This window comes from Sinocyclocheilus grahami, unplaced genomic scaffold (genome assembly GCF_001515645.1).
Source record: "Sinocyclocheilus grahami isolate Dianchi unplaced genomic scaffold, SAMN03320097.WGS_v1.1 scaffold712.1, whole genome shotgun sequence".
Lineage (NCBI taxonomy): Eukaryota > Metazoa > Chordata > Actinopteri > Cypriniformes > Cyprinidae > Sinocyclocheilus > Sinocyclocheilus grahami.
The window spans coordinates 809,714-835,650 of NW_015505891.1; the positions used below are offsets into that span (position 1 = coordinate 809,714).

At 38.5% G+C, this 25,937-nt stretch overlaps 2 protein-coding genes across 2 annotated transcripts in view; both read left to right on the forward strand.

Moving 5' to 3' along the window:
- LOC107560140 (signal-induced proliferation-associated 1-like protein 3) overlaps nt 1–17,242 on the forward strand; it is a 31,698-nt gene extending 14,456 nt beyond the window's left edge. The window contains exons 9-18 of the mRNA XM_016244224.1: nt 5,109–5,242; nt 9,016–9,128; nt 9,217–9,647; nt 11,299–11,505; nt 11,615–11,777; nt 11,889–12,075; nt 12,170–12,319; nt 13,056–13,182; nt 14,266–14,347; nt 15,235–17,242. Of these exons, the coding sequence (XP_016099710.1) occupies nt 5,109–5,242; nt 9,016–9,128; nt 9,217–9,647; nt 11,299–11,505; nt 11,615–11,777; nt 11,889–12,075; nt 12,170–12,319; nt 13,056–13,182; nt 14,266–14,347; nt 15,235–15,381 (1,741 nt within the window). The 3' untranslated portion in view covers nt 15,382–17,242. The remainder of the gene's footprint in view (nt 1–5,108; nt 5,243–9,015; nt 9,129–9,216; nt 9,648–11,298; nt 11,506–11,614; nt 11,778–11,888; nt 12,076–12,169; nt 12,320–13,055; nt 13,183–14,265; nt 14,348–15,234) is intronic.
- A 2,253-nt stretch (nt 17,243–19,495) lies between these two features.
- Nucleotides 19,496–25,160, forward strand: LOC107560141 (glutaminyl-peptide cyclotransferase-like protein). The gene is made up of 6 exons (XM_016244225.1): nt 19,496–19,506; nt 21,666–21,993; nt 22,147–22,308; nt 23,096–23,195; nt 23,282–23,398; nt 24,347–25,160. The coding sequence occupies exons 1-6, from the start codon at nt 19,496–19,498 to the stop codon at nt 24,490–24,492; spliced, it is 864 nt and encodes a 287-aa protein (XP_016099711.1). The 3' UTR covers nt 24,493–25,160.
- The last annotated feature ends 777 nt before the right edge of the window (nt 25,161–25,937 follow it).

The window sequence follows — 25,937 nt, forward strand, 5'->3', positions numbered from 1 at the left end:
GGGTGGGGGGAGGGGGGGAGGGGGGGTTGGTTTCAGTTTCTCATCATCATCAGATCATCAGAAAGCAGAGAGACCCAGAGGGATTCTGCCGCTGATGAGAGCATTTCATCCTCATGCTGTTTGGAATTCAATAGGGGTTAGTGTACTGGTCAGCAGGGATTTGGGACTAATCTGTCAGTGAACCAGACCCGCTGTGCTCAAGTACACACTCAAATTACTGCAGAACCATTCTTTTGAAATATCCCTTAAAATATGTCAACTTTAACACAGGATGAAGATTTTTGTCTGGCACAAGGGCTTTAAATCGGTCATAATCAACCTAGTCTCACATAGCCAGACTTTTGACTTGAGACAAGCCGTCTGATCATCATTTCAGCTTATTCTGATTAAGATCTTCCTGTTTAGACAGGAAGAGACTGACATGCTAAATGACCAACCACAAAATTTGCTTTGGGGTGGTTTATCTAAAATGCAAACCATAATAAACCAGCGTGGATCATTATAATAATATAATGCAAATAAAATAATGGCGTGGCATTTTCAGAGGCTGCAACTATGATCACTGTGGTGTAGGGGTTCCCAGAGGTTTTAATATATTTATATTTATATTATCTACTGTTCAAAAGTTTGGATTCAGTGAGATTTTAAAGTAATTAATACATTTAATTACATTTAACAAGTATTCATGAAATTGATCAAAATTGACGTTTATAATGTAAGAAAAGATTTCTATTTCAAATAAACGTTGTTTTTTTGCATTTTCTATTCATTAGAATCCTGAAAAAAAGAATATTTTAAAAATATTAAGCAGCACAACGGTTTTCAACATTGATTTCTGAAGGACTGGGTGAAACTGAAGACTGGAATAATTTTAAAATATGTTAAAGTAGAAAACCGTTATTTTAAAAGAAAATAAACTTTTAGACAGTAGTGTATCAATTTTATATATATATATATATATATATATATATATATATAGACAGTTTGGTCTCTGAAACAGACAATTCAAAAAAACTTATCTGACAAGATGAATTGATCAGAGACATTATTGACACATCTGTATTGCTTTCATTTAATGTAAATATTCAATATTTTGCTTATAACTACTGGGAACTGACACAGCAGAAGCTATAAATGTTAGTGAGGGTAGAAATGAACATCTTCAGGCGCTGTTTACCGTCATCAGTGGGTGAGTCTGATGGGTAAATGAGAGACTGCGGTTGAGGCATGTATCAGCTAGACCTAGACTGCTGCTGACTCACAAGCATATTGTGTGTTTGTGTATGATTGTATATGTGTATAAAGCAGAGGTCATGGCATGTACAGACTTTCATAGTGCTCTGTTGTGTGCTTGATGGTTAGCTGCCCTGTTCAACCAGAGGAACTTGCTGTGAATGTTTGGTTTTTTTTTAAGTTAGCAGACTGAATTTTTCACAATAAGACTAGGAATAAGAAAAATCACCATGTTGTCATCTTTGTATTTTTCCCTTTTTCAGTGTTTCCTAGTCACATGCATTCATATTTAATGTAATTAAAAAATGGGTCATTGATTAGCATATCCTGGTTGTTCTACATCTAATTAGGACTTGTCCCCTCCATACACCATCCCCATGAAAAACACCTTAAATATTTATAGAGCGCACAAAGATCTTTATTAGCAAGATAGTTCAGCTGATTGTGCTTCTGAACCAAATAAGTCTGCATAAAATCAAAATAGACCCTGTTTGTTAGCACATATTACTAGTCTTGTGGTGAACATTTAATCTGTGCAAGTTAATCTACAGAAATAAATTGTCTTCGTAATCTTTAGTCAACTCCTGAAAATTTGCTTCCCTTCTGGAATGGCGCTCATTTTCTGCTGACATCAGTTTTACAGCCTGAGGCAGAACGTCCTTAACCCTTCTTCTCCAACCTTCAGTTTTCTGCGAGCCAGAGATTGAGGAGTTGAGCTAAATTCAAGCCCCATGCTCTATGCAATATTCCGTTTCACTTGGAAATACATTTTAATACTAAAGTCCAGTTGCAAGTTCCAGCTCATGCAGTGTTTAAAGTTTCCCTTGAATGTGTCGACAGTTTAAAGTGCATTAGAGCGTTATAGAGAGATGTTGGGGTACTGTGAGTCTGTTAGTATCTCACACTGACTCACTGACACAGCAAGATGTGCTAATGAGTGCTATTATTAGTCCCATCAGATGTAGTCGTACATCACCGCTCAAACCCACAATGTGACAAGTGACAGAACACTTGAGTTGCAACAGACTCTAGATTCAATGTGGCATGTTGTGTATGATGCAGACTTTGCTGCGGGGTGGCAAAACTGGCCCTGTTTGGTTTCTTAATGCTCATAATGTGTTTGACTCATCAGTGCATGTTATACCACATAAAATGTTTGGATTATCTTTTATTAAAGTCAGCATGAAATTTAAATTTACCCTACTTTCTTAATGGATGTTATACCTTATTGTGAACAATTCATCCGTGCATGTGTCTTTTTTTATTATTTTTTTATTTTATTTGACCTTCAGAATGTCACAACTGGACCTTCCAGTGAAAATGACAGATTTCTCTCTCTAGTGACATATGCAGGACTTCTCCAGTCTGCCAGCTCGCATTCATCTGCCTCCACTCTTGAGTAGTGGTCAACCGATATGTGTTTTTTGACAGCCAATGCCAATATCTTGGAAAGCAGGGTGGCCGATATAAAGCTGATATAATTTTATTTATTTTAATTTATATTTAAGAAATTTGAAATCATTTGAAAATGGATTAAAAATAATTGTGTAAAATAAACATACTGATACTTTAGAACAGTGTTTCCCAACCGGGGTGCCGTCTGTCCAGAGCAGGGGCGCCGTGTAAAAAGTCTTTAAATATTTTTAAATTGCTAAAATGTTCAAAAAAGCATCTATTATATAATATCCATTTCTGATGTCGCCAATAATAGTTCACCGCTCAGGTTTCACTTTCACGTGGTGTGACGCTCTGCGTATTATCCCACTCTATGCGTGTGTGCTCCGCTCAGTCGCTCCACTCATACACCGTTCATGCGAATCGGAAACAGCAAAGTCCACTCAAAAATTGAGCCGACAGGAAACATCGATGTAGTACAGTATTGTTTCTGTCTGCAATAGCCCTACTGTGCTGTAACATGGTGTGGTAAATGGGCAACTCTGGTAATGCTGCGGCTGCCCTCTCATTCATTGATCTGCTAACCGCTATGTTATGCTCGCGTGTTCTGATAATAATAGCTTTCTAGGACTAAACATTATTTGGATAATTGGTAAAAAATTTTTTTAAAAAGTTAAATATCATAACCCTACTGTTAGACCTACCTGAAAAACTAAAAAGCATTTAGTTAAAAAGCATATTTTTTATTTGTGCTATCATTATTAATTTCTTTATTTGTTCTTATTTTATTACTGACTGCTTACTTGTCATTTTTTATTCAATTCAAAGTTTCTCGTGCTACTGCACCAAAATTACCCCACTGTAAAATAAAAAAAAACACTGAGCAAAAATGTGTGAGATAGCTAGTTATAATGGTAATTAAATAATGCTTATATATGAATTAAAAAAACTGAATAAATTCAAATCTGTCATATAAATTGGTCTCTTCATTAGAAATTATCCTACTGATTGCCACCATTGATTTTAACAATATTAAAAATATCTGTATGACATTATATTCTGCAGTTCTTCCCTGTTGTACCGAATATCTATACTTTTCAAATTATCATATCGAAGTTAGAAATTCAAATATTGTGACAAAATTAATTTTGTAGGGTGCCACAAGTTTGTTAAAATTTCCAAAGGGTGCCGCGACTAAAAAAAGGTTGGGAAACACTGCTTTAGAAGACAAAGCATTTTCACAAATAAATAAATATTTAATAAAAAGCTAATTAAAAAGGAAGTAGACACTGTAACCAACAGGGCACTCAGCATTCTGGGAAGTTTGTGTGCATTGGGAATAATTTTTTCTTCTTCAAATAAAGCCAAGGTAACACTCATTTTACATACAGCACGCAATGAAAATTACACGAATATGACAGCGGGCAAATGCATAAAGCGCAGCATAATTTGAAATCACTAGTTTAAAGTTTGTCAATCGCGCGTCTCCAGTGAAGCTGAACTCTCCTCCTGTCAGCATTCAATTTGCAAGGGCCGACCTTCACGCAGAGAACACGCGATCATGCAGGATACAAATGCACACTTCACAAGATCTCAACTAGATTCGACTAAGTCTGCAAGGTTTATGAAATTAAATGTTCATTAGTCATTCAAAGATTTGTTTAAATTATATAAATGCGTATTTGCTGAATGCTGACGGCAAATGAGAAAGTATTATAATGTTTGCCTTTCTGTTACTAATAATATTAAAGCAATTGTTATAATACGTTGTGTATACATTTTTATTATTTTGTTTAACAGTTCTATTAGATATTATTATCCATATTAGACAGAACTGAACGACGACAGCGAACAAGAGGGAGAATGCGAGCGGTGTGCGCTCAGGCGCTGCCGTTCTCAGCGCCGTCAAAGTAAAAGTCCCGCCTCGAACACATCAGCCAAACAGAAAAACTTATCGGTATATGCCGATATTTGAAAAATGCCAAATATCGGCCGATATATTGGCCTTAGCGATATATCGGTCGACCACTACTTTTGAGCGCAACTCCAATCCACTCATAGAACCAAGTCCACATCCTACAATTTTTTATTTTTTCGATAATCTGTTACACTTGGATATATGTCACAATACAGAAGAAACAATCTCTCTGTATTTCCATTTCTGTGCGACTTTAAAGTGAAATGTCTTTATCTGCCTCGGGGACCAAACTCCCCTCCAACCACCTGTCATGAACGAACCCTTTCCACAATCCAATAAATTCTGATGACTAAAATCACATCCCTTGTTATCTGAACTGTATTTCATGTTACCTGCTCTAAGCATTTTCCACTTCTTTGCTAACTCTAACCACATGTCCTTCTTCCAAAACACTGCTCTCCAATGAAATGCCAGCCAACCTAAACCGAGTGGTCAGAATTTAGCTGGTTAACATGTTATAGTAAGTTAAATAAGAATATATTTAATAATATGTTAATATTTGTTGTGTGTGTAGGTTTGGGTCAGTCCAGCGTTCTCTCCAGCCATTTGATCCACATGTTACTGTCGATGTCTCGAGTGGAGAATCATCATCTGGTTTCACTAGCCAAGAAAGCACGATGGAGCGCAACAAGTCAGGTAAACAAACATGTATAATGCAAAGACATTTATGAGAACCAGTCCTTAAACAAAAACTGCTGTAAATGTGTTTTGTGTACCGCCCCATTACTGAGTGAATTCTGCCCTCTGCTGGATACACTGAAAATACTGGCTTCTTTACGAAAACCATTGGGTTTCACTGGTCATTATTCAGGCATTAATTGATCTGTGTTGTTATTGTTAACTAAAACTAAAATGATTAAAATTCATTTTCTTTATTGAAAAAAGCAAAATGTAAATATTAGATGGAAAAACTTCAACTTACAAAAATTTGAAATGTTGCCTTGGCAACTAACTTTAAGCTGAAGTACTACAATAATACTAAAACTGACATAAAAATAAATTAAAGCTAAAAAAAAAAAAATTACCAAAGCAAAAAATTACTGAAACTAAAATTAAAATGAAATCTCAAAATATAAAAATAAAATCGAATTAAAAATAATAAATACTAGAATAGTATAAAATAATACTAAAATAATTCTGAGTCTGATAGAGAAACACAACAAACATCAGATTATCAAGCACAATGAAGAGTGTCAAGACACACTGGCTGACAACCAGGTAGAAAGGAACTGGAAGCAATTCATTTTGAACGAATCACTGATTTGTCCAATGATGATGCAATGTGTTCGGTAACACAAAGTTTAGAAAAGTTTAACAAAAGTGATCTGTCTCCTGTTAAATCTAAAGTCAGGTTAAGGCAAGATGGAATTTATGTTTAGAAGTTTATATGACATTTTAAAAGATTAATTATTTCTTTAGTTTGAAACTTTTAAAGGGCATGTAAACACAGTTCCCCTTCTAGGGAACTCAATGCTGCGCCCCCTAGGGGGCACAATGGGGAATCCAGCCTGCATGACCGGTGTCTGAAGCACATGTGAAACAACGCCAGTCTATTGGCCCACCTGGCCCATGACGTCATAGGCGGGATGCCCGCAAGTATAAAAGGGCACCTGCTGAATATGTCATCCTCTTTGCTGTCTTCAGGAGCCGTTTGTTTGAAGTGCGTGTGAGAGACCAAGGCAGGTGAGTGGTGTGGAAAGTGTGTGCCTCCGTTCCAGAGGTTTCTGGCATTTGAGGACACGCACGATCTATCTGTCTTGTGCCTTGGTCAGGAGCTTGTGCGTTCAGTGCTCAAGGGCTCTGAACGCACTCATTGTGAGTGTTTTCCAATGAGAAGCTCCATTCGCGTTTGTCCCTCTTCTCGAGAGATGAGTGACAAGCGTTTGCGTCTCGCGGTTCGGGTCCCGCTGTTGCCGAGGCACAGCGAAGACTCAGATTGCGGGATTCGCCGATTTAGATGCTCTTTTTGGGTTATCGGATCCCGCAGATAGCGCTCGAGTCGAGCAGCGCCTTAAGGATTGTGTGCCTCCTTGTTTGGATTCTAACACTCAAGGGCATGTTCTGTTTTCGCGTTGTCTCTGCGAAGAGCGCGCGTGTTCAGAGTTACGCACTCATCGTGATGAGTCACGGTGTCTAGGCTCCGCTCACGTTTGTTCCTATTCCCGAGGGATGCGGAACAAAGCATTTGTATCTCACGGCGTGGTTCCGTCATTGCCGCGGCACAGCTTTTTTCTCCTTGCGGTCATCGCTTTGATCTGCGGGATCCGCAAACCCTTTCTAAACGGGTTGTCGGATGTCACAGATACTTTGGGTTGTTATGACGATGAAGTGTTTGCACGGAGTCGTTTCAGCCCTGATCCTGCAAGATCATGGGCGGAGCTATATTCAGCTCGGCCGTGCCTCTCTAATGTGCATGTTTTTGTGTATGGAGAGCCTCGCTGGGCGTGAATATATTTAAATACCCTGTGGAGAGAGGCTTGCGAGTTTTCTCTACCAGGGTTTTCAGCATCTAGAGTTGATCTTGTGTTCGCTCTTAACGAATAATTTACTTATGGGAGACGGATCTCCCTCTTGTCAGCTCCTGGTCAATAGCACGGTGCTTTGCTAGCCTACTGTGGGACTGACAAGGATTGGGGACCTCCTTAGTATAGCCAGCTGAGGGTGGTTATATTCCAGCCATTGTTATGGCAGGATGGGCTTACTTGAATACAGCTATCTGAGGCTAGCTGGGTTCTACTGCAGTTGCGGTGAGCCCTCTCTTGGAGTGGTCCCCTTTTTCTGTAACCTAGCTATCTGAGGATAGCTATGTGCTAGCTCAGTTACCTAGACAGTGCTGTCTCTGTCCCTCTTTGGGATGTAGGTAGACAGCCCACTCGTGGTCTGGGTAGTTTTCAGTCGGTCCCCCTTCTGGTAGCCCTTTCTAGGTACATAGCTATCTGAGGATATCTATGTGCTAGCTCAGTGATTGCTCCCCTGCTTAGGGTTTTAAGTAGCAGTCTCTTTGAGCCCTTGCCTAGACAGTGCTATCTCCCCTGCTTGGGTAGTAAGTAGATAGTCCACTCTCTGTGGTCTGAGCAGCTCTGTAGGAAGGCTATCTATGCTCTGACGCGGATTGGGGACCTCCTTAGTATAGCCATCTGAGGGTGGTTATATTCCAGCCATCGGTATGGCGGGATGGGCTTACTTGAATACAGCTATCTGAGGCTAGCTGTGTTCTACTGCAGTTGCAGTAAGCCCTCTTATGGAGTGGTCTTTTTTCCTAGAGCCTAGCTATCTGTGGATAGCTATGTGCTAGCTCAGTGATTGCTCCCCTTTTTAGGGTTTTAAGTAGCGGTCTTTTGAGCTTTACCTAGACAGTGCTGTCTCCCCTCTTTGGGTTGTAAGTAGACAGCCCACTCTTGTGGTCTGGGTAGTTTCAGTCTGGTAGCCTTTCCTGGTTACATAGTTAGCTGAGGATATCTATGTGTTAGTTCAGTGACTGCTCCCCTTCTTAGGGTCTTTAAGTAGTGGTCTCCTTGAGCCCTTGACTAGACAGCATCTCCCCTGCTGGGGTAGTAATTAGATAGCCCCCTCTCTGTGGTCTGGGCAGCTCTGCAGGAAGGCTATCTAGGTTTTGTCTATTGTGGGACTGACACAGGTTTGGGACCTCCTTGGTAGAGCCACCTGAGAGTGGTTATATTCCAGCCATTGTTATGGCAGGTCGCGGCTTACTTGAATACAGCTATCTGTGGCTAGCTGTGTTCTACTACAATTGCGGGGAGCCCTCTCATGGAGTGGTCCCCTTTCCTAGAGCCTAGCTATCTGAGGTTAACTATGTGTTAGCTCAGTGATTGCTCCCCTGCTTAGGGTTTTAAGTAGCGGTCTTATGAGCCCGCTTATGCTCTTAACTTGGGTGGGATGTTCCCCATGATCTATTTGGGTTCCCCCGTTTCTACAACCCGTGGCATCAGAGGCATGGCCCCTCTCTTAGGAAAGGCTTGGTGTATGTTTGTCGCTTCCTTGGTGCTCTCCCACCAGGTGGACAGACATGCCCCTCGGTACGGCGTGCTTGGATTTCGTTCCCCATTGTGCCCCCTAGGGGGCGCAGCGTTGAGTTCCCTAGAAGGGGAACATCTCGGGTTACGCATGTAACTATGGTTCCCGAGAGGGAACGAGACGCTACGCCCCCTAGCCATGCCTTCGGCCTGCCTGTCTATGTCTCCTTCAGACAGCTACAGTGGATGACGTATTCAGCAGATGCCCTTTTATACTTCCGGCCATCCCGCCTATGACGTCATGGGCCAGGTGGGCCAATAGATTGGCGTTGTTTCACACGTGCTTCAGACACCGGTCATGCAGGCTGCATGCAGCCTCTCGTTCCCTCTCGAGGAACCATGACTTTACCCCATTTGTGTTTGTGTGTTGGACAGAGCCCATGTGGCATGTTTCTGCTTCATCACGAGGTGTGTCAGTGGGCTCAGCTCCGAGAAGACAGACTCGACAGGACATTGCAGGGAAGGACTCTCCAAACCGCCACTCTAAGGTAAGAGGTCATCCTCATCATCAGGGCAGCCAGGAAGTTGTTATTTGGCCCTTGTGTACTAATCACTCTTCCTCCTGCTCTCTCTCAGGGTGAGGCACACTATTCCAGTCACTCCAGCAGTAACACCCTCTCCAGCAATGCTTCCAGCAGTCACAGCGACGAGCGCTGGTTTGACAGCGTGGGAGGTGGGGTTTCTGGTGCCCTGAGTGACCCCTCAGACCCCGACCCTGACCCCATGTGCAAGGGAGGGTCCAGTGACAGTGGCATCGATGCATCTCTTTACACTCCAAGTCCTAACACTAAAGGAGCCAAAGCTAGCCGCAGCCTAGCAGGAACCCCCCATAAACCTCTGCATGGCTCTGCTACCTACAGCGGCTTGCAGGAGCTGTCCGGAGCGGCAGGAGAGGGTCGTCGCAGGGAGTCGTCACCCGTCATTGCATCTGTCAATCAAAGCAAGAACTATCGCACACGCACATTCCCCCCTCCTGGATCAGCCAATGTCGACAACTTCAAACCAAGGTATTGTATTTATTCTGAAATGTATACATTAGTGTTCAAAAGTTTGGGGTCAGTAAGATTTCTTTTAAAGAAATTAGTACTTATATTTAGCAAGGATGCATTAATTAATCAAAAGTGACAGTAAATACATTTATAATGTTACAAAAGATTCCTATTTTAAATAAATGCTGTTCTTTTGAACTTCCTGTTCATCAAAGAATTTAAAAAAATGTATTTGTTTACGCATTAAACAGTTTTAACACTGATATTAATAAGAAATATTTTTGAGTACCAAATCAGCATATCAGAATGTTTTCTAAAGGATCATGTGACACTGAAGACTGGAGTAATGTCTGCTGAAAATTCAGCTTTACCTTCACAGGAAAAAATGAACAGTGAAAAAAAAAACAGTTGTAATAATTTTAATAATATTTCTGTTTCTGTAATATTACTGTTTTACTGTATCTTTAACCAATAACTGCAGCTTCGATAAACATTAGAGACTTTTAAAAACATTTAAAAAATCGTACTGACCCAAACATTTGAATGTGTAACTCGATAAACATAGCAAAGCACAATATACATATGGGATAATTAAAAACTTTAACATAAAATTTTGCCGTAGAAACTAACTGAAATAAAATGAGTTGAAGTACTATAATAAAAACTTTTGAATGGTACTGTATCTTGATAAACATAGCGAAGCACAACACACATATGGGAGAATTCAGGTCTGATTGACAAACAAATGCACACGAACAGCAGTGATGGCCAATAATGGATTATGCCTGCAATTATAGCATGTTATAAATGTGTTTTTCAGTGTTAAAGGGGTCATATGATGTTGCTAAAAAGAACATTATTTTGTGTATTTGGTGTAATGAAATGTTTATGCGGTTTAAGGTTAAAAAAACACATTATTTTCCACATACTGTACATTTCTCCTCTATGTCCCGCCTTTCTGAAACGCATCGATTTTTACAAAGCTCATAGGTCTAAAAAAGCGAGGTGTGCTCTGATTGGCCAGCTATCCAGTGTGTTGTGATTGGCTGAATTCCTCAAGCGTGTGACAGAAATTTTTCCGTCCCTTACCATATTGTGATGCCTGCGGCAACCACATGTGACGACCCTGGGCTGGACTCCGCCTTCGTCCACGGTGAAAGCCGATCTAGCGATCGACAGCGCAAAGTTGATGTATTTCCTCAGCGACCAGCACGGATCTGCTCCAGGCATGACGAAGCGATATCATCTTCTTTTGGAAGGCCAAACAAAGTAGTTTCGCTTTTACAATGAAGCACACAGTGCCTTCACGGCATGGCGGCAGCGGCAACAATACTACAGCAAGAATAAAAGTTACGCCTTCTTTCTTTGCGTGAACATTTGGGCAGCGTTATGCAAATCTTCCCACATAGTGATGTAGATATGTGGGGGCGTGTTAGAACGAGCCGTTTTAGGTAGGCGTGGCTGACTCTTAACTTTTATAAAGAATATCTCTCTGGATTTGAGACTTTAGTCTTTGCGACTTTACAGATCTTCTTTATGCACCAAGAGCTTGTAACACTCCAAAGAGAAAGGAAAAATTGAAATCGCATCATATGACCCTTTTAATAATTCAGTATAATCCTGACATACCGGCATATGAATTGTGTGTATTTTTATTTCTGGGATTTAGGACCTGCTACACCCCTCAAGGGTACAAGACCCCTGCTGTGGCCGATAAACCCCGGCCTTTCAGATCTTCAACAGTCACACCCACACCAGGCGCTGCCCAGCTGTCAAACTCCGCCCCCAAGTCATTTAGTAAAAGCAAGAGTACATGGCAACAGGAGGAGAACAGCACAGCAACCAGCACCACCTCCACTGACAGCAACGGCAACAAGTATGTGTGTTTGATAAATATATATTTCATGTTTATGAGAAGGCTGATGGATTATGAAATAGATGCATGACATCTGAATCTTGGTCCTGATTATTATGTGTGCTTTCAGGCAGGTGGATACAAACAGTAAGAATGTGTTCGGACAGCCCCGGTTACGTGCCTCTCTGAGGGACCTGCGCTCACCACGCAGATCTCACAAGAGCACCATTGAGGACGACTTGAAAAAGCTCATCATCATGGACAACCCTACAGAGGCACCATCACGGGATGCGGTGAGCACACATGAACAACCCTAAACAGAGACAAAAAATACAAACCTCTGCTTATACACATGACAATCTATCAAACTCGTTTGTGCATTGTGTGTGTGTGCTCCTCTACAGTCTCCTCATCGGACCTTGCAACGTACTTTCTCAGATGAGAGTCTGTGCAGTGGACGGAGAGATTCTAGTTATGCAAGCACGCCTCTTTTTGAAGGACAAGTCCCGCCCAGTGACCTTCTCTTCACCTGCACGCTGCCTACTCGCCGCCACAACACCAATCATGGAGCCCTCATGCCTAGTAAGAAAGGTAGGTGTCATTTGCTAGTCATAGTCAGTTGGTAAGCTTTTACTCTTATCTGCTAATAGTTTTGGGGTAAACGGTCAACTTTTTGTTTTTCCAGTACCGTTGTCTACATCAGAATTATCTCTAACTGAGGTGAGGGATAAAGTTCCACCTCTCAGAAGACTGGACCCTGGACTCATGCCCCTTCCTGACACTGCCTGTGGTCTAGAGTGGTCCAGCTTAGTAAATGCGGCCAAAGCATATGAAGGTATGAGACAGTGTTTGTCTGACACGTCTATTTCTAAAGTCAAACTAAGATACTTTAAGTTACGGGAGCCCATTTTATGATTTGGTTAATCATAATTATTACATAAAAAAGTACATACATAAAAATTGTGAAGCAAGTCGATTATGATCTTTTTTTCCATCATTGTGACTTATGTCATTTTGTCCGATTTTATTCCATAATTTGGACTATATCTCAATTTTGACATTTTATATCATAATTTTTTATGACTTTTTTTATCTCAATGTCAACTTTTCATCTGATTTCAACATCTTGTTTAATAGATTTTTTTTTCTTTTTTTCGACTTTCTCATAATTTTCTTTTTATCTCTTAATTTCAACATTTTAAGTCTTAATTTTGACTTTTTATCGCATAATTGCAACTTTCATCTCACAAGTCTCAACTTTTTTGTCGTAATTATAATTTACCAAAGCATGATTTTTTTTTCTCGTGTGGCAGAAATGGGCTTCCATATAAAGTTGATGTCATACTTTCTCCTAACCTGACTTAATATGCATTGACTATAAATAAGCCATTTGTAGGATGAATCCACTGAAGAGTGTAAACATTGTGACTCTGTATGGTTTACAGACTTTACCTTTAAGTTTATTTTGTTCTTGCAACAATCCCATGTAGTATAAAAAGGCTGTAAGTATAAAGGCTATGTAGTATAAAATCATTGTAATCTGAATGATTAAATCTGTGTATTTTTTACAGTGCAAAGAGCGGTTTCTTTATTTTCATTGTCTGAGTCTCATGCGGGCAGCAATGAGTTGAGACCCGTCATCAGCCCGGTGCATTTCCACATGCCACAGACTCCCCGCACCACTCCTACTTTCAGCAGGTAAGAGGCACACACATACCCCTGTACTGTATATAAACGTGCTTTTCCTCCGAGTTCTCGGCAGTTATTGTTATACCAAGAGGTCAATGCTGGCTCTTCAATGCTACATAAAGTTTGCTTAACCTCAAATTAACTCATTCCTTCAATCATGGATTAAGCAGGGCCTGAGTTTCGTTTTGGAAAATTGGTGGCTCTTATTGGGGGGATTTTTTTTTATTTGAGGGGGGAGTTGGAGTATTTTTACAATTTTACAATTTATAATGTTGTTGATTCATATTTATATTGTGAGGAAGATACTTAAAAAGAACTTAATTGAATAATAGAACTAAATTATTTTAACTAAAAAAGACAAGTAAACTGTCAGTAATAAAATAATTAACAAAATAAATGACAAGCAATGGCACAAACAAATACTATAACAATATACAACTAAAATTCACTGCTTTAAGTTTTTCAGGTAGGTTTAACAGTAATATTCAGGTTCAGAAATACCACAGAAACAGAATAATCTATTTAACTTTAAAATAACACTGGTTAGTCTTCAATGTATAAATAAACATTAATGACAGACAGCAGCAGGTTTGAGGTTGCTGTCTCTTTAAGACCTCATGCATGGATCAACACATAAGTTTTGTTTCTCAACTGTTTACATTCACTTAATAGCCTGTATACCGACAATGTTTAGTATAAATCAACTGTTTACGTGAATACTCATCAAGATGAGCATTTTGACATAATTTTGTATGTATCTGGCCGTTTACGCGCAATAAGGCGCAACACAACTTCATTCTGTAGTCGCGCGCTCTCAGATGTGGCTCTGTGTGCGCGCTTTGGGTGTGAGCGCACAGAAAGGGGTCTCACAGAGAGCACGCAAGTACTGAATTGAGCACTTGAATGTTTGAAATTGTAAGCACGTGCAAACGATACATTCCGTCATCTGTCCCGAGCATCTTTCACACTGAAATATTTGCTGGAATTTCCCGCATTACAAGTGCGGAAACTGCGGGAATCAGTAGAATTATGAATATAATTTATATTCTAGGATACTGGTTTTCATTTGTTTTTAATTTGTGCATATTGCAGTGAAGAGGCTCCCAATGACCTGTCTGGGCGTCTGTATCATCTGGAAGTCATGCTGAAACAGCTGAACAGTGATCTGGAAAAAGTGAGTTACATTGAATGAACCTGACCGGTGCAGGACAGGTTCACTAGGGACGGGTATTTTGAGTAATTGTGTTGCCGAGTATTCAAACACATAAAGTAGTCGGTTACATGAAAATGTTAATTTAAGTTTAAATGAAGTTATTTAAAGTTGAAATATGACACACTTGTCAAATTCATATTTTATTCAAAAACCAATCTGATAAAGTTACCAAGTTTCTTGTATCACTTTGTGTTTTCTTTCCAGTGGGGTGTGTGAACAAGCATGTCAATAGAGCGCTGCAGGGATGATGTGTTTTTGTTGGCCAACCCAGTAGTTGACATCACACTGGTTCCCTCAACATTTTTCCATTGGCTTTTGCGTCATTGCAGAAAAAAAACTGTGACAAATAAAGGTTTATGATTCCTTCACAAATTAACACGTATAAAAAGCCTACGCTAGGCTATAAACAAACTACACCATGGTCACATGACTTCAACACCACCATTGAGATTCTGACAGCTGTTTCAGTCTTTATTTAAAAATCTAAAGATTGGAAAGTTTGAGTTTAGCCATTTCTGGTGTAAGTGGGGCATTATTGGTGTACTTTATGTTGTGGAATAAATGTGAAAATATCTTTTTAGGACTCACTCCTGCAGCACTTATAATGGCACACTTGGATTTCACACATATCCACTGTGGCACCCAATTCGCCTTTAAAAGCGTGATTTAAGTGAAGAATTCAGTAGAAATACATACCTACAACATGCAAATAAAATCCATTTATGAAGTCTAAATATTGTTTTCATAGTGGATTAGTTGGTGCAGAACAGTAATTGACTAGCTGATGACATTATTGTAATTATGCTTCTCTCTTCCCTCATCTGTGCCTTCCTGTCCCACTCTCTCAGGAGAAACAGGACAAGACAGCGTTGTTAGCAGAGATGGCTAATCTGAGGCAGAACAACCAGCGCCTGCAGGAGGAATCGCACTCAGCCAGTGAACAACTCCGCAAGTTTAGCAAAATCTTATCCACTACCATGCCCGAAAGGAAATGACTGTTCCCTTTCATCTGAGAGAAGATGAGAGGAGGTCTTCACGTACCTGTACTTTGCCTAATATGGCACGTTAAGTGCCAACAGCTAATTTAATTCACAGTCTCTTATTATCCAGTGCATTCACTGTCCTGCTCGCCCTCATTTAGACAAGTCTGCCAGCTCGTCCTCACCACACACCATACTGTGAGCTTTATGAAAGTGTGACGGAGGGAAACCGAAAGAGTTTATGTGGGTCTGCCTGATGACTTGAGACTTTAAAGCTTTAACTTAAAGCCGGTACAGAAGTACAAATGTCTATTTTTAACAAACAAACAAACGCGCGCGAGTCCTACCTTGAAGCGAGCGATCTCCTCATCTGATCGAACTACTTTCGGAACTATTTTCTCATTGTAGATTTATTTTTGTACTCGACGAGTCGACACGAAGCTTGAGCCAGAAAAACTGAGAGACGCTAAACATCAGAGAGGCCTATTTACTGCACAGTCAGCTCAACAGCCAAAAAAAAATTAAAAAGCAACAGAAAATCGAAACTTGAGCCACGTGAGAGGTCCTACCTTTCCCAACACGTTGCGAGAAATCACGGTACTGTAATTGTGAGGAAAAGTGCAGTGCTCTGGGAATGACTCACAGATAACATGTCACTGTAAACTATAATTCTACATCGCATAATCATGTGCAGGTACATTAAACGCTATTCATATTTATAGTGGCGATTGTTCAAACCATTCTCATCTCAGCTGATTTATCATCCAACCGACTTCCTATAGGGATCATAGTGACTGAAACTCTGCAATAATGGCTCTGGAGATCTTCACTTCTCCAGAGATGGAGAACCGCCACCACTTCTAACAGAAAAACGTGACCAATGATAGCAACCACTACTAAAACTGTGATGTTACACCCAAGTCTTTGATCGTTTCCTCTGTGCATGGACATCGCTCAGTCTTTAAGTGACAGTGTCATGTGACAGGAAATGCCACCTGCTCTCTTATGTAGGGTTTTGGCATAGCACTGTGTGTAAACTTGGGCTGTTCTGTCCGATTTCGACACTGTATATGTATATGCAAAGTCGACACTTAAGAAACCCTGTTCAGCTGTGTTCCATACAGACTCTATTTTTCTATTTGTATTTAGTTTAGGTTTATCAGGTGAAACGACTGTTGGCAGATGGCTGTTTTCAACTTCTAGGCAGATCATCGTGTTTACATACTAAGACGATCCGCAAAGTACTCTTCCAGAGTTATGCGCTCTGGAAAATCTTCAAGAGTAACTGGAATAACAGTCAGGCTGGATCGAATATGGTTTATCATGTACCCCATGTTACTCTGTACATGTCTGCCTTAATGTGGTCAGCTTTGGCCAGTGATGTGACTCATATCAGCTCTCTCCATCCCTTTAACCTGATGTGACTGGAAAAATATCTCCTCCTCTCTCAGGACCCGTAAGCTACCCTCTCAATGACCTAATCTACTCTGTTTATTCACGTGAAAGCAGAAGCACGGCAACAGTCGGTTGACTTAATTGTATTAGTCATCATAGCTATAAGTGAAAATATAATGTGTCTGCTCTGCTCAGATACACAAAAACAACTATATACATGCTTATTACAGTAACTAGCATTGTAAAATGCAAAGATTTTTGTTTATTTATGGGGTGAGAGATACAAATAAGACCTGACATCATTCATTGCAGTTGTTTAGTAGTGTAATTGTACATATAGTGATTTTATTCAGCTTTGAACTGCTGATAGCTAGCATAACATGTTCTCCCCACTATAAATTGAGGAAAAAGGAGTAGTCCACCCGAAAATGTCATTTATTCACCCTCATGTTGATCCAGTCCTGTATGACTTTATTTCTTCTATGGAACATAAAAGAAACTATTTTGAAGAACGTTGGCAACTAAACAGTTTTGGTTCCCATTGACTTCCATTGTATTCTTTTCATTTCCACAGAAGAAAGCAGGTCATACAGGTTTGGAACAACACGAGTAAATGGGAATACAATTCTGTATACACGTTGGAAGCTTTTGTTTATACATCATCACTCTGGGCTTGCAAAGTCAAATGTTCATATTATGATTAGCTCATTTGCCTCGCTGTTTTAGATCCATTTTACTGTTTTATCAGATTCTCATCTCATTGCTGTGACTACAAGAACTTCACCCACTGTGTGTTTTTCTGTCAATGAAGTGGGAGGTTTTGCAGACTCTTGGTGTCTCACTCAGTTCTGGGTTACTGGGTGTCATATGTACACCATGGAGTGTCTTATGATTTCTGTTTGATAGTTGGGTGGAGGTGTTTTTTTATTGTTTATTTTTAAATATAGGTAAATATGAGTAATATACTTGTGAAAACATTTATGTGCATCTGTGTTGCGCATTCTTAAATCATGGCAAATTATATAGTCCAGCTGTAATAATTGAAGGTTTATTTTTTATGTGTAATATTTTGACTATTTATTTTGATTCTTTCCTCGTTTTGTTTTTTTAAATACAGAAAGTCAAATTTGCGGTGAAAATTACAAGACTACAGATTTGGTAACATTATTGGAGGGTACTGAGTTGATGTATTTTTTAGTTCATCCTTTATACTTAGTTTGATTCATGATCTTTTGTACAAAGCTGATTTTATCCTATTCTTTTATTTTTAAAGAAACTTTATTGTAATTCATCTTTTTGTCTCTTGCTTCATGCATGAAACAGTGGCTCTAATGCCTCGATTAACTATTGATAACTGATCAATCTTTCAGTTTCTTTTGGGGATGTTGTATCAATGAGTGTACATTTAATATGTGTAAATTATGTTTTCATTATTTTATAAAAAAATATATTAAAATATTTCATAACATTCTTGACCATTGTTTTATTTTACATTGTTATGCTACACTGGAAGAGCAAAGTTGTACAAATGCCAGCTTGTTAAAAATGTACATATTGTTGTTAAGCCCATAAATTCTTGATGAGGTCATACTAAGAGGAATACAAGTCTAAAAAGTTAATTTATTGAAACTAAGCTGCTAAAAAGGGATAGTTAAATCTATAGCACCCTAAAATGCAAATTCTGTCACCCTCAAGTTGTTCCAAAACTGCACGAGTTTCTAATTTAGTAAATGATGACAGAAATTTAGACATTTTGGGTGAACTACCCCTTCAAAACCTAAAACCTTAACAATGGCATTTATTATATATAATTATATATATATATATACACACACAGGTGCATCTCAATAAATTAGAATGTCGTGGAAAAGTTCATTTGTTTCAGTAATTCAACTCAAATTGTGAAACTCGTGTATTAAATAAATTCAATGCACACAGACTGAAGTAGTTTAAGTCTTTACGTTATTCAGACGTTAATTTATCACTTCCCAACAGAGATGCTAATGCCACATAATAAAGAGCTAATTAGGTGTGTAACTGATGCTTTTTCTGTGTAGCTAGTCTATTTAATTATTGCACTGCCGCTGAAAACTTGGGAGTTTGATCTTGTCTTGAAAACCAGATAAATAGTTGTATAAGTTACACGTAAACGCATTGTGGTGGTGAACTCTGCGTCATTACGGTCTCGCTGATGGGAAAGTGTTATTTTGGTGTTCTTCTCCAAACAACTGCTCTATGTATAAGTAACCGGCGAGTAGCACTGTCAGTTTTGATCCAAGAGATCATTTAACAACTGAAATGAGTTTGATGTTAATTGTTGAGCGATTTAAGAGTACGCTTGACACAAAACGCGATGGAACGCTTCCATACCGAGCTGCCGCCGCCGCCACAGAGAACAACAGCGCCTCCTGCTGGAACACAAGATTGTCGGGCTGACTAATTATGTGCTCCCTCTGCTGGTCATAAACGCGTAAAGCACTATAACATAGAAGGCATCCCTAATTCAAGATGGAACAATCAGACAAAATTTGATTTTTGAAAAAAAAACAATTATTACAAAATATATATGCTTTACATGTTGGTGTATTAATGACTATTAATAATTAAAAATATTAATGCATATGTAAACAAATAAATACTAATGTCATTATTTCCCATCAATTGAACAAGTTTTAGTATTCTTTTTTATTCTTTTTATATATATATATATTTTTTTTTTTTTGGAGAAGCCAAAATGTTGCTCAGGTATAAAGATAGCTTTTAATGCAAGTCTCATTAAATATACTTAAATAACTAAGACATTTTTTTAATTTTTTTATTAAAAGTTACTGCGTTCTAAACATACATGAATTAACAATATATAAATATATTGTTGCTCATAATGCTAATGAATTGACATTTTGTAAAGTGTTGTCATAATTGTAATATCGAGTATATTTTTCAATTGAGAAGACCTGGATGCCATTAGAAATACAATTAATTACATTATAAAGCCGTTTTTCCCAGCAACAATTAAATTAAAACAATGTCCAACGTCAATTAGACTAGAGAACCAATGAAGCATGTTTTATTTGATAATATAGTGTTTAAATCAAGGCAACAGAAGGAAATACAGCTTGTATTCACTACTGGTTCACTGTGTCAGAGCCCCGACCCACACACACCACACCACAGCACACCACAGCACAGCACAGCACACCACAGCACACCACAGCACAGCACAGCACAGCACAAACAATTCTGTGTTTTTCTGTCAATATGGGGTGCTGTGTATACATTAATGAGGGAAAAAATTAACTTAAATGATTTTAGCAAATGGCTGCAATATAACAAAGAGTGAAAAATGTAAGGGGGTCTGAATACTTTCCGTACCCACTGTATATGTAATAGCATTGCTCTCTTTTTTTAAATAGTTCACCCAAAAATGAAAAATTGCTGAAAATGTACTCACCTGCAGGCCGTACAAAATGTAGATAAGTTTATTTCTTCATCTTAACAGATTTTGAGAAATTTAGCATTACATCATTTGGTCACCAATGGATCCTCTGCAGTGAATGGGTGCCGTCAAAATGAGAGTTCAAACAGCTGATGAAAACATGACAGAAATCCACAAGTAATCAACATGACTCCAGTAAATTAATTAACATCTTGTGAAGCGACAAGCTGTGTTTGTAAGAAGTAAATCTATCAAGATGTTTTTTTAACCTCTTCTGTTCATTATAATGCTTTTCCCAGCGAAAAAGTCATCTTGTCTGAATCACGAAAGATATATGCACAAATCAAGCACTATTTACAAGTTCTAAACAAAACACTATTTTACAGTTCTAAACAAATATGTCGGTGGATTTTGATGTGAAAGGACAACATGGGATGGTCTTTTTCTGTGATGAAAGCATTATTATGAATTATGACCAGAAGCACTGGTTTAAAGTTAAAAAGCCTTGATGGATTTATTTCTTACAAGCATGCAGCATTTCACATCACAAAATATTAATTGATGGACTAGGGTCGTGTTGATTACTTGTGGATTATTGTGATGTTTTTATCAGCTATCAGCTAAACTCTCATTCTGACGGCACCCATTCACTGCAATGATGCAAGTGATGTAATGGAAAAAAACTAAAACATTAACATCTTGGATGGCTCTCAGGGTGAGTAAAGTTTCAGCAGATTTTCAATTTTGAGTGAACTATTCCTTTAAAGGGGTCCTATTATGCTCTTTTACCAAGTCTAGATTTTGTTTTGGGGGTGTACTAGAACAGGCTCTCATACTAGGTTGTTCGAAAAACACATTATTTTTCACATATTTTACATTATTACAGCACCTCTCTCCCCAGTCTGGCATGAACGGCTCGAATAGTTCCTGAATCAAATGAAGGCCCGCCTTCTGAAACACGAAATGTGCTGTGATTGGTTAGCTGGGCCAGTGTGTGCTGTGATTGGTTAGCTGGGCCAGTGTGTGTTGTGATTGGCTGCACTCTGCACCTGGTCAGAAAATGTCATGCCCCTTACCATAGCCATCTGCGAGCTTCAGTGTAAAAATTGTCAATATCAAATCAATTTGAGCGTGATTTAAACCCGGATGATTATAATCACTCTAAGTTCGTCTGCCTTGGGAAAGCTAGCATGTCTCCGACATAGTGATAACACTCGTTGCCTTCTCTAGTGCAGCTCAACCAGGTCTCGTCCCATTCGTCGATATTTGTGATATCACAAATCCCGGAAAATATGCGTTGTAGTTTTTGAAACGTTAAATAAAATATCTCCTTTTGAATTGGACTTTGAGCTTTGTAACTTTGCAGATCTTTTTTAACAGCAACATTACAGACTAACTAAAGTTGAAAAAGTGAAAAAGCATAATAGGACCCCTTTAAATATATTTTTCTGATAAACATGCAGTGAAGGTCAGTCAAATTCTCTCACCTCTTCCAACTACAGCATATCTTGTCCCAGCTGGGTTCACTGTCAGCAGGATGGACACTGGAAGAGAATTCCTTCGTTTCATCCACCCCGCAGGGTAAAGTGACCTTCACCAATGTGCTAGCAGTTCTGGACCCCACGGCTCCTCGCAGGCTGCTTCTAGCATGCCACCATGACTCAAAGATCTTACCTGCAGACCCTAAAAACCCCAAGCGGGTGTTTGTGGGTGCCAGTGATTCAGCCATACCCTGTGCTATGATCTTGGAGCTGGCCACTGCTCTGGACACACAGCTTAAAGCTCTAAAACTGCAGGTAAATCACAATCATGAGGAAAAGGGTGAAGATATTTAACAAGAACCAGCTGCATCACAGTGCTGAATCAAGCCTAAAGTGTGTGTACATCATTATGAGTCCGAGAGAGAATAACAGATTACCTGCATCCTCTCTGTCTGTCGTTCTCTCCAGAGGTCTGCTGTTACATTGCAGTTGGTGTTTTTTGATGGAGAGGAGGCTTTTGAGGAATGGACAGAAACAGACTCTCTCTACGGTTCTCGTCATCTGGCTGAACTTATGGCCCGTACTCCCCACCCTTCTGGATCCACCAAAACCACTCTTCTCCAGGCAGTGGTGAGGTTGTGTGTACTTGGATCAGTCTGTCTGTTTGTTTTTTCAGATATTTTGCTGTGTAATTAATGGTAAAGAATGTTTATGGATGAGAGGTTTTGAGTTCAGGGGATCTGCAGGTATCAGCATGTCAAATGTAATACTTTTTAATACCCTTTTCAAGACGTTTCAAATATTTGAAGACCTCCTCGTAACTTTGATTCGTCATTCAATACAGGTTCAATTCAATTGATTCAGTTCATTATTAAACTCTGACACATCAGCTACAAAATGAATTGTATTCATACATATACAACAAATAAAACCATTATTTCATTGGTGGTTTATACACAAAAATACAAAAACACAGTATAGAAATGTTTTTAATGAAAGTAAAAAAGTCTGATATTTGACTATTTTTTTTTATTTAACTGTATTTTATTATTGTTGTTATTATTAGTATTACTTTACAGTATAATAGTAATCTTACAGTAATAGTTTTTTTTTAATTAATCATCCTAGACCTGAAGAGGGAAATGTTAAAACAAACAAGAAATACCTTGCTAAACTATTTTATATTTTATTAAAATTACATTTAAACATTATTTTATAGTTTATTAATAATACTATTATTAAATGTTATTTAATTATATTATTTTAATTAATTGTGTCACACTAGACCTGAAGACGGAAAAGTTAATACAAAAAAATATTCACTGGTAAATAGATTTATTACTTTTTTTATTTTTACATTTTTAATGAGATGTGAATACCCTGTTATTTTAATGTTGAAACTCTATTTTCCTTCCAGGATCTGTTAGTGCTGCTGGACCTGCTTGGTGGCCCAGAACCATTGATTGTCAATCACTTTGATAACACAGCCAGATGGTTTGACCGACTGATCTCTGCAGGTATAAGTTCAAAACAACCCAGATTGGGTTGCAGCCTAAAAATGCATGACGTTTACAGTCAGAATCCCTCTCCGTTTCTTTTTCAGAGAAGAGACTCCACAAACAGGGTTTGTTGACATCTCACCCATCAGAACAGAGCTACTTCAGGAAAGATTTTTATCTCGGTCCCGTGCAGGATGATCACATTCCATTTTTAAACCGAGGTCAGTAAACAGTCAGACAGCATATGCTACTATTCAGAAGTTTTGTTTTAAACACATTAACACACACATTATTCAGCAAGGATGCATTCCGCCAGATGGTTTGACCGACTGATCTCTGCAGGTATAAGTTCAAAACAACCCAGATTGGGTTGCAGCCTAAAAATGCATGACGTTTACAGTCAGAATCCCTCTCCATTTCTTTTTCAGAGAAGAGACTCCACAAACAGGGTTTGTTGACATCTCACCCATCAGAACAGAGCTACTTCAGGAAAGATTTTTATCTCGGTCCCGTGCAGGATGATCACATTCCATTTTTAAACCGAGGTCAGTAAACAGTCAGACAGCATATGCTACTATTCAGAAGTTTTGTTTTAAACACATTAACACACACATTATTCAGCAAGGATGCATTCAGTTGATCAAAAGTGGCATTTATAGGCTCACAAAAGATTTCTATTTCATAAAAACGCTGTTCTTTTTGACGTTTTATTCATCAGAGAAGCCTGAAAAAAAATTAGCATGGTTTCCACAAAAATATTAGGAAGCACAACTATTTTCAACATTGATAATAAGAAGAAATATTTCTTGAGCAGCATATTAGAATGATTTCTGAAAGATCACGTGATCCTGAAGACTGGAGTAATGATGCTGAAAATTCAGCTTTGCCATCACAGCTATAAATTACATTTTAAAATATATTCAAATAATTTAAAAAACAGTTATTTTCAATTGTAATCATATTTCACAATATCCATGTTTTTACTGTATTTTGATCAAAATGATAACATTATAAAAATCTTTCCAACCCCAATCTTTTGAATTGTAGTGCAGCCTGTTTAAAATACAGGTGATGCACAGATCACGGTTGTGTTTGCTTTTGTTGTGCAAACAATGTAAAGCAAATGGATCAAACAAGTTGAATTGGTTTTGTTTATACTTCTGAACCAGGTGTACCTGTGCTTCACTTGATCCCCACACCATTTCCTGTGTTCTGGCACACACTGGATGATGCAGAGGAGAGGATGCACAGGCCCACGGTGGAAAACCTAACTAGAATCCTGGCCATCTTCCTGGCCGAGTACCTGAGCCTCTAAACATGCTATGATGATCATCCTACAGCAGACGATCACAGCACATGACCATGTGTTCAGTGCAGTTGAATGTGTGATGTAGGAGCTGGTAATAATAATAATAATAATAATAGAGCCATAGATCAGAATAACCAAAGAGACACACAGCATAATGATGCGTTTATTTGGAATGTGAATGGTACATGCTGACGTACCAGATATTCATATATTTTTCTGCTGAAAAGAGCCATATGTCATAATAGGACAAACGTTACGGCAGCTGTAGGAGCCCTAATGTCATCCTTAAAGAGACTGTTGATTTTGTGGTGAAAGACTCGTTTCATGTCATTCAGCGGAACTCGGAGTGAAGTTTATTTAATTATTACATTCAGCTAGTTCATTATCCATAATTTGCACAGTATGTGCTGATGAACTGTATTTTAAATGCTGTTGCATTCAAGCTGTGTTCGGGAAAGGCAGTGGTGGTGCACTTTACAAGAAGGTCCGTATGCAAGACACTGCGAGACAATTGTTTTAAGAATCTGTGAGTAGCATTTCATGTGACCTGAGAGAGAGATCTTTTTTTTTTTCTTTTTTTACGTTCCTCAGTCATTGAGCCGTTACCATTATGAACCAAAAGACCATGTCAAGTGTCTAATGGATATTCATAATAAACTTAAGGAAACTCTGGATTTGAGTGTCTTTTAATTTTGTTGAAGTATAGAACACTAAGATTGATCCCGTGTTGAGTTACAGCAAATTAAAGTCTGCTGCTGTATTGATATGTTACTCTTTGGGGCGGCAAAAATTATAATTAGTTTTTTTTTTTGAAGTCATGGTGAAATGGAAGTAGAGGTCTGTCTTTTCTACTGTATTGTGATGCATGTCCAAGTGAAACAGATTACCGAAAAAGAAAAAAAGTAGTTTCAATCAATTGTGATGAGTTTGGCATAGAAATATGTATAATCATTATAAGAAATGCCCATGAAGCTATAAGATTTTATTAATTTACAAGACTTTTCCAGGCCTAGAAGAAAAACAAACAGTTGTCCAAGGGGATCAGTCAAAACAAGTATATTCATTTTTAGTTAATTAACAATTTAATGCTGGTTTTGTCTTGTTTTAGATAATTTTAAGTCGTCCTGAAGCCCCCTGGTTGAGAACCACATATCTAAAGCCAAACATTTCATAGGGCTTAAAAACGTAAGAGTAAAAAAAGCTGTAAATAAAGATTATTAGAGTACGTTTTACAAGAAAATGCTTGTAAATATCGGTATACTTCAAAATATCACATTTGACTTAATGTGTTACTTGCCATTTATTATTTGTGAAATTTACTAGCAGTGTCTGAGCGAAAACTGTTCATTGTGTTGAAGTATTAAAAAGTGAACAGAACAAATATAACTCTACTGACTAAAATACATGTGCATTAGCATAGTAATCATTACATTCTGGAGTAATATCAATAC

Bases quoted from the DNA above. Each gene is read 5' to 3' on its own strand.
- LOC107560141 (XM_016244225.1), top strand. The intron at 21,994-22,146 runs GTAAATCACAAT...CGTTCTCTCCAG, and splicing joins TTAAAGCTCTAAAACTGCAG to AGGTCTGCTGTTACATTGCA. The intron at 23,196-23,281 runs GTATAAGTTCAA...TTTCTTTTTCAG, and splicing joins TGACCGACTGATCTCTGCAG to AGAAGAGACTCCACAAACAG.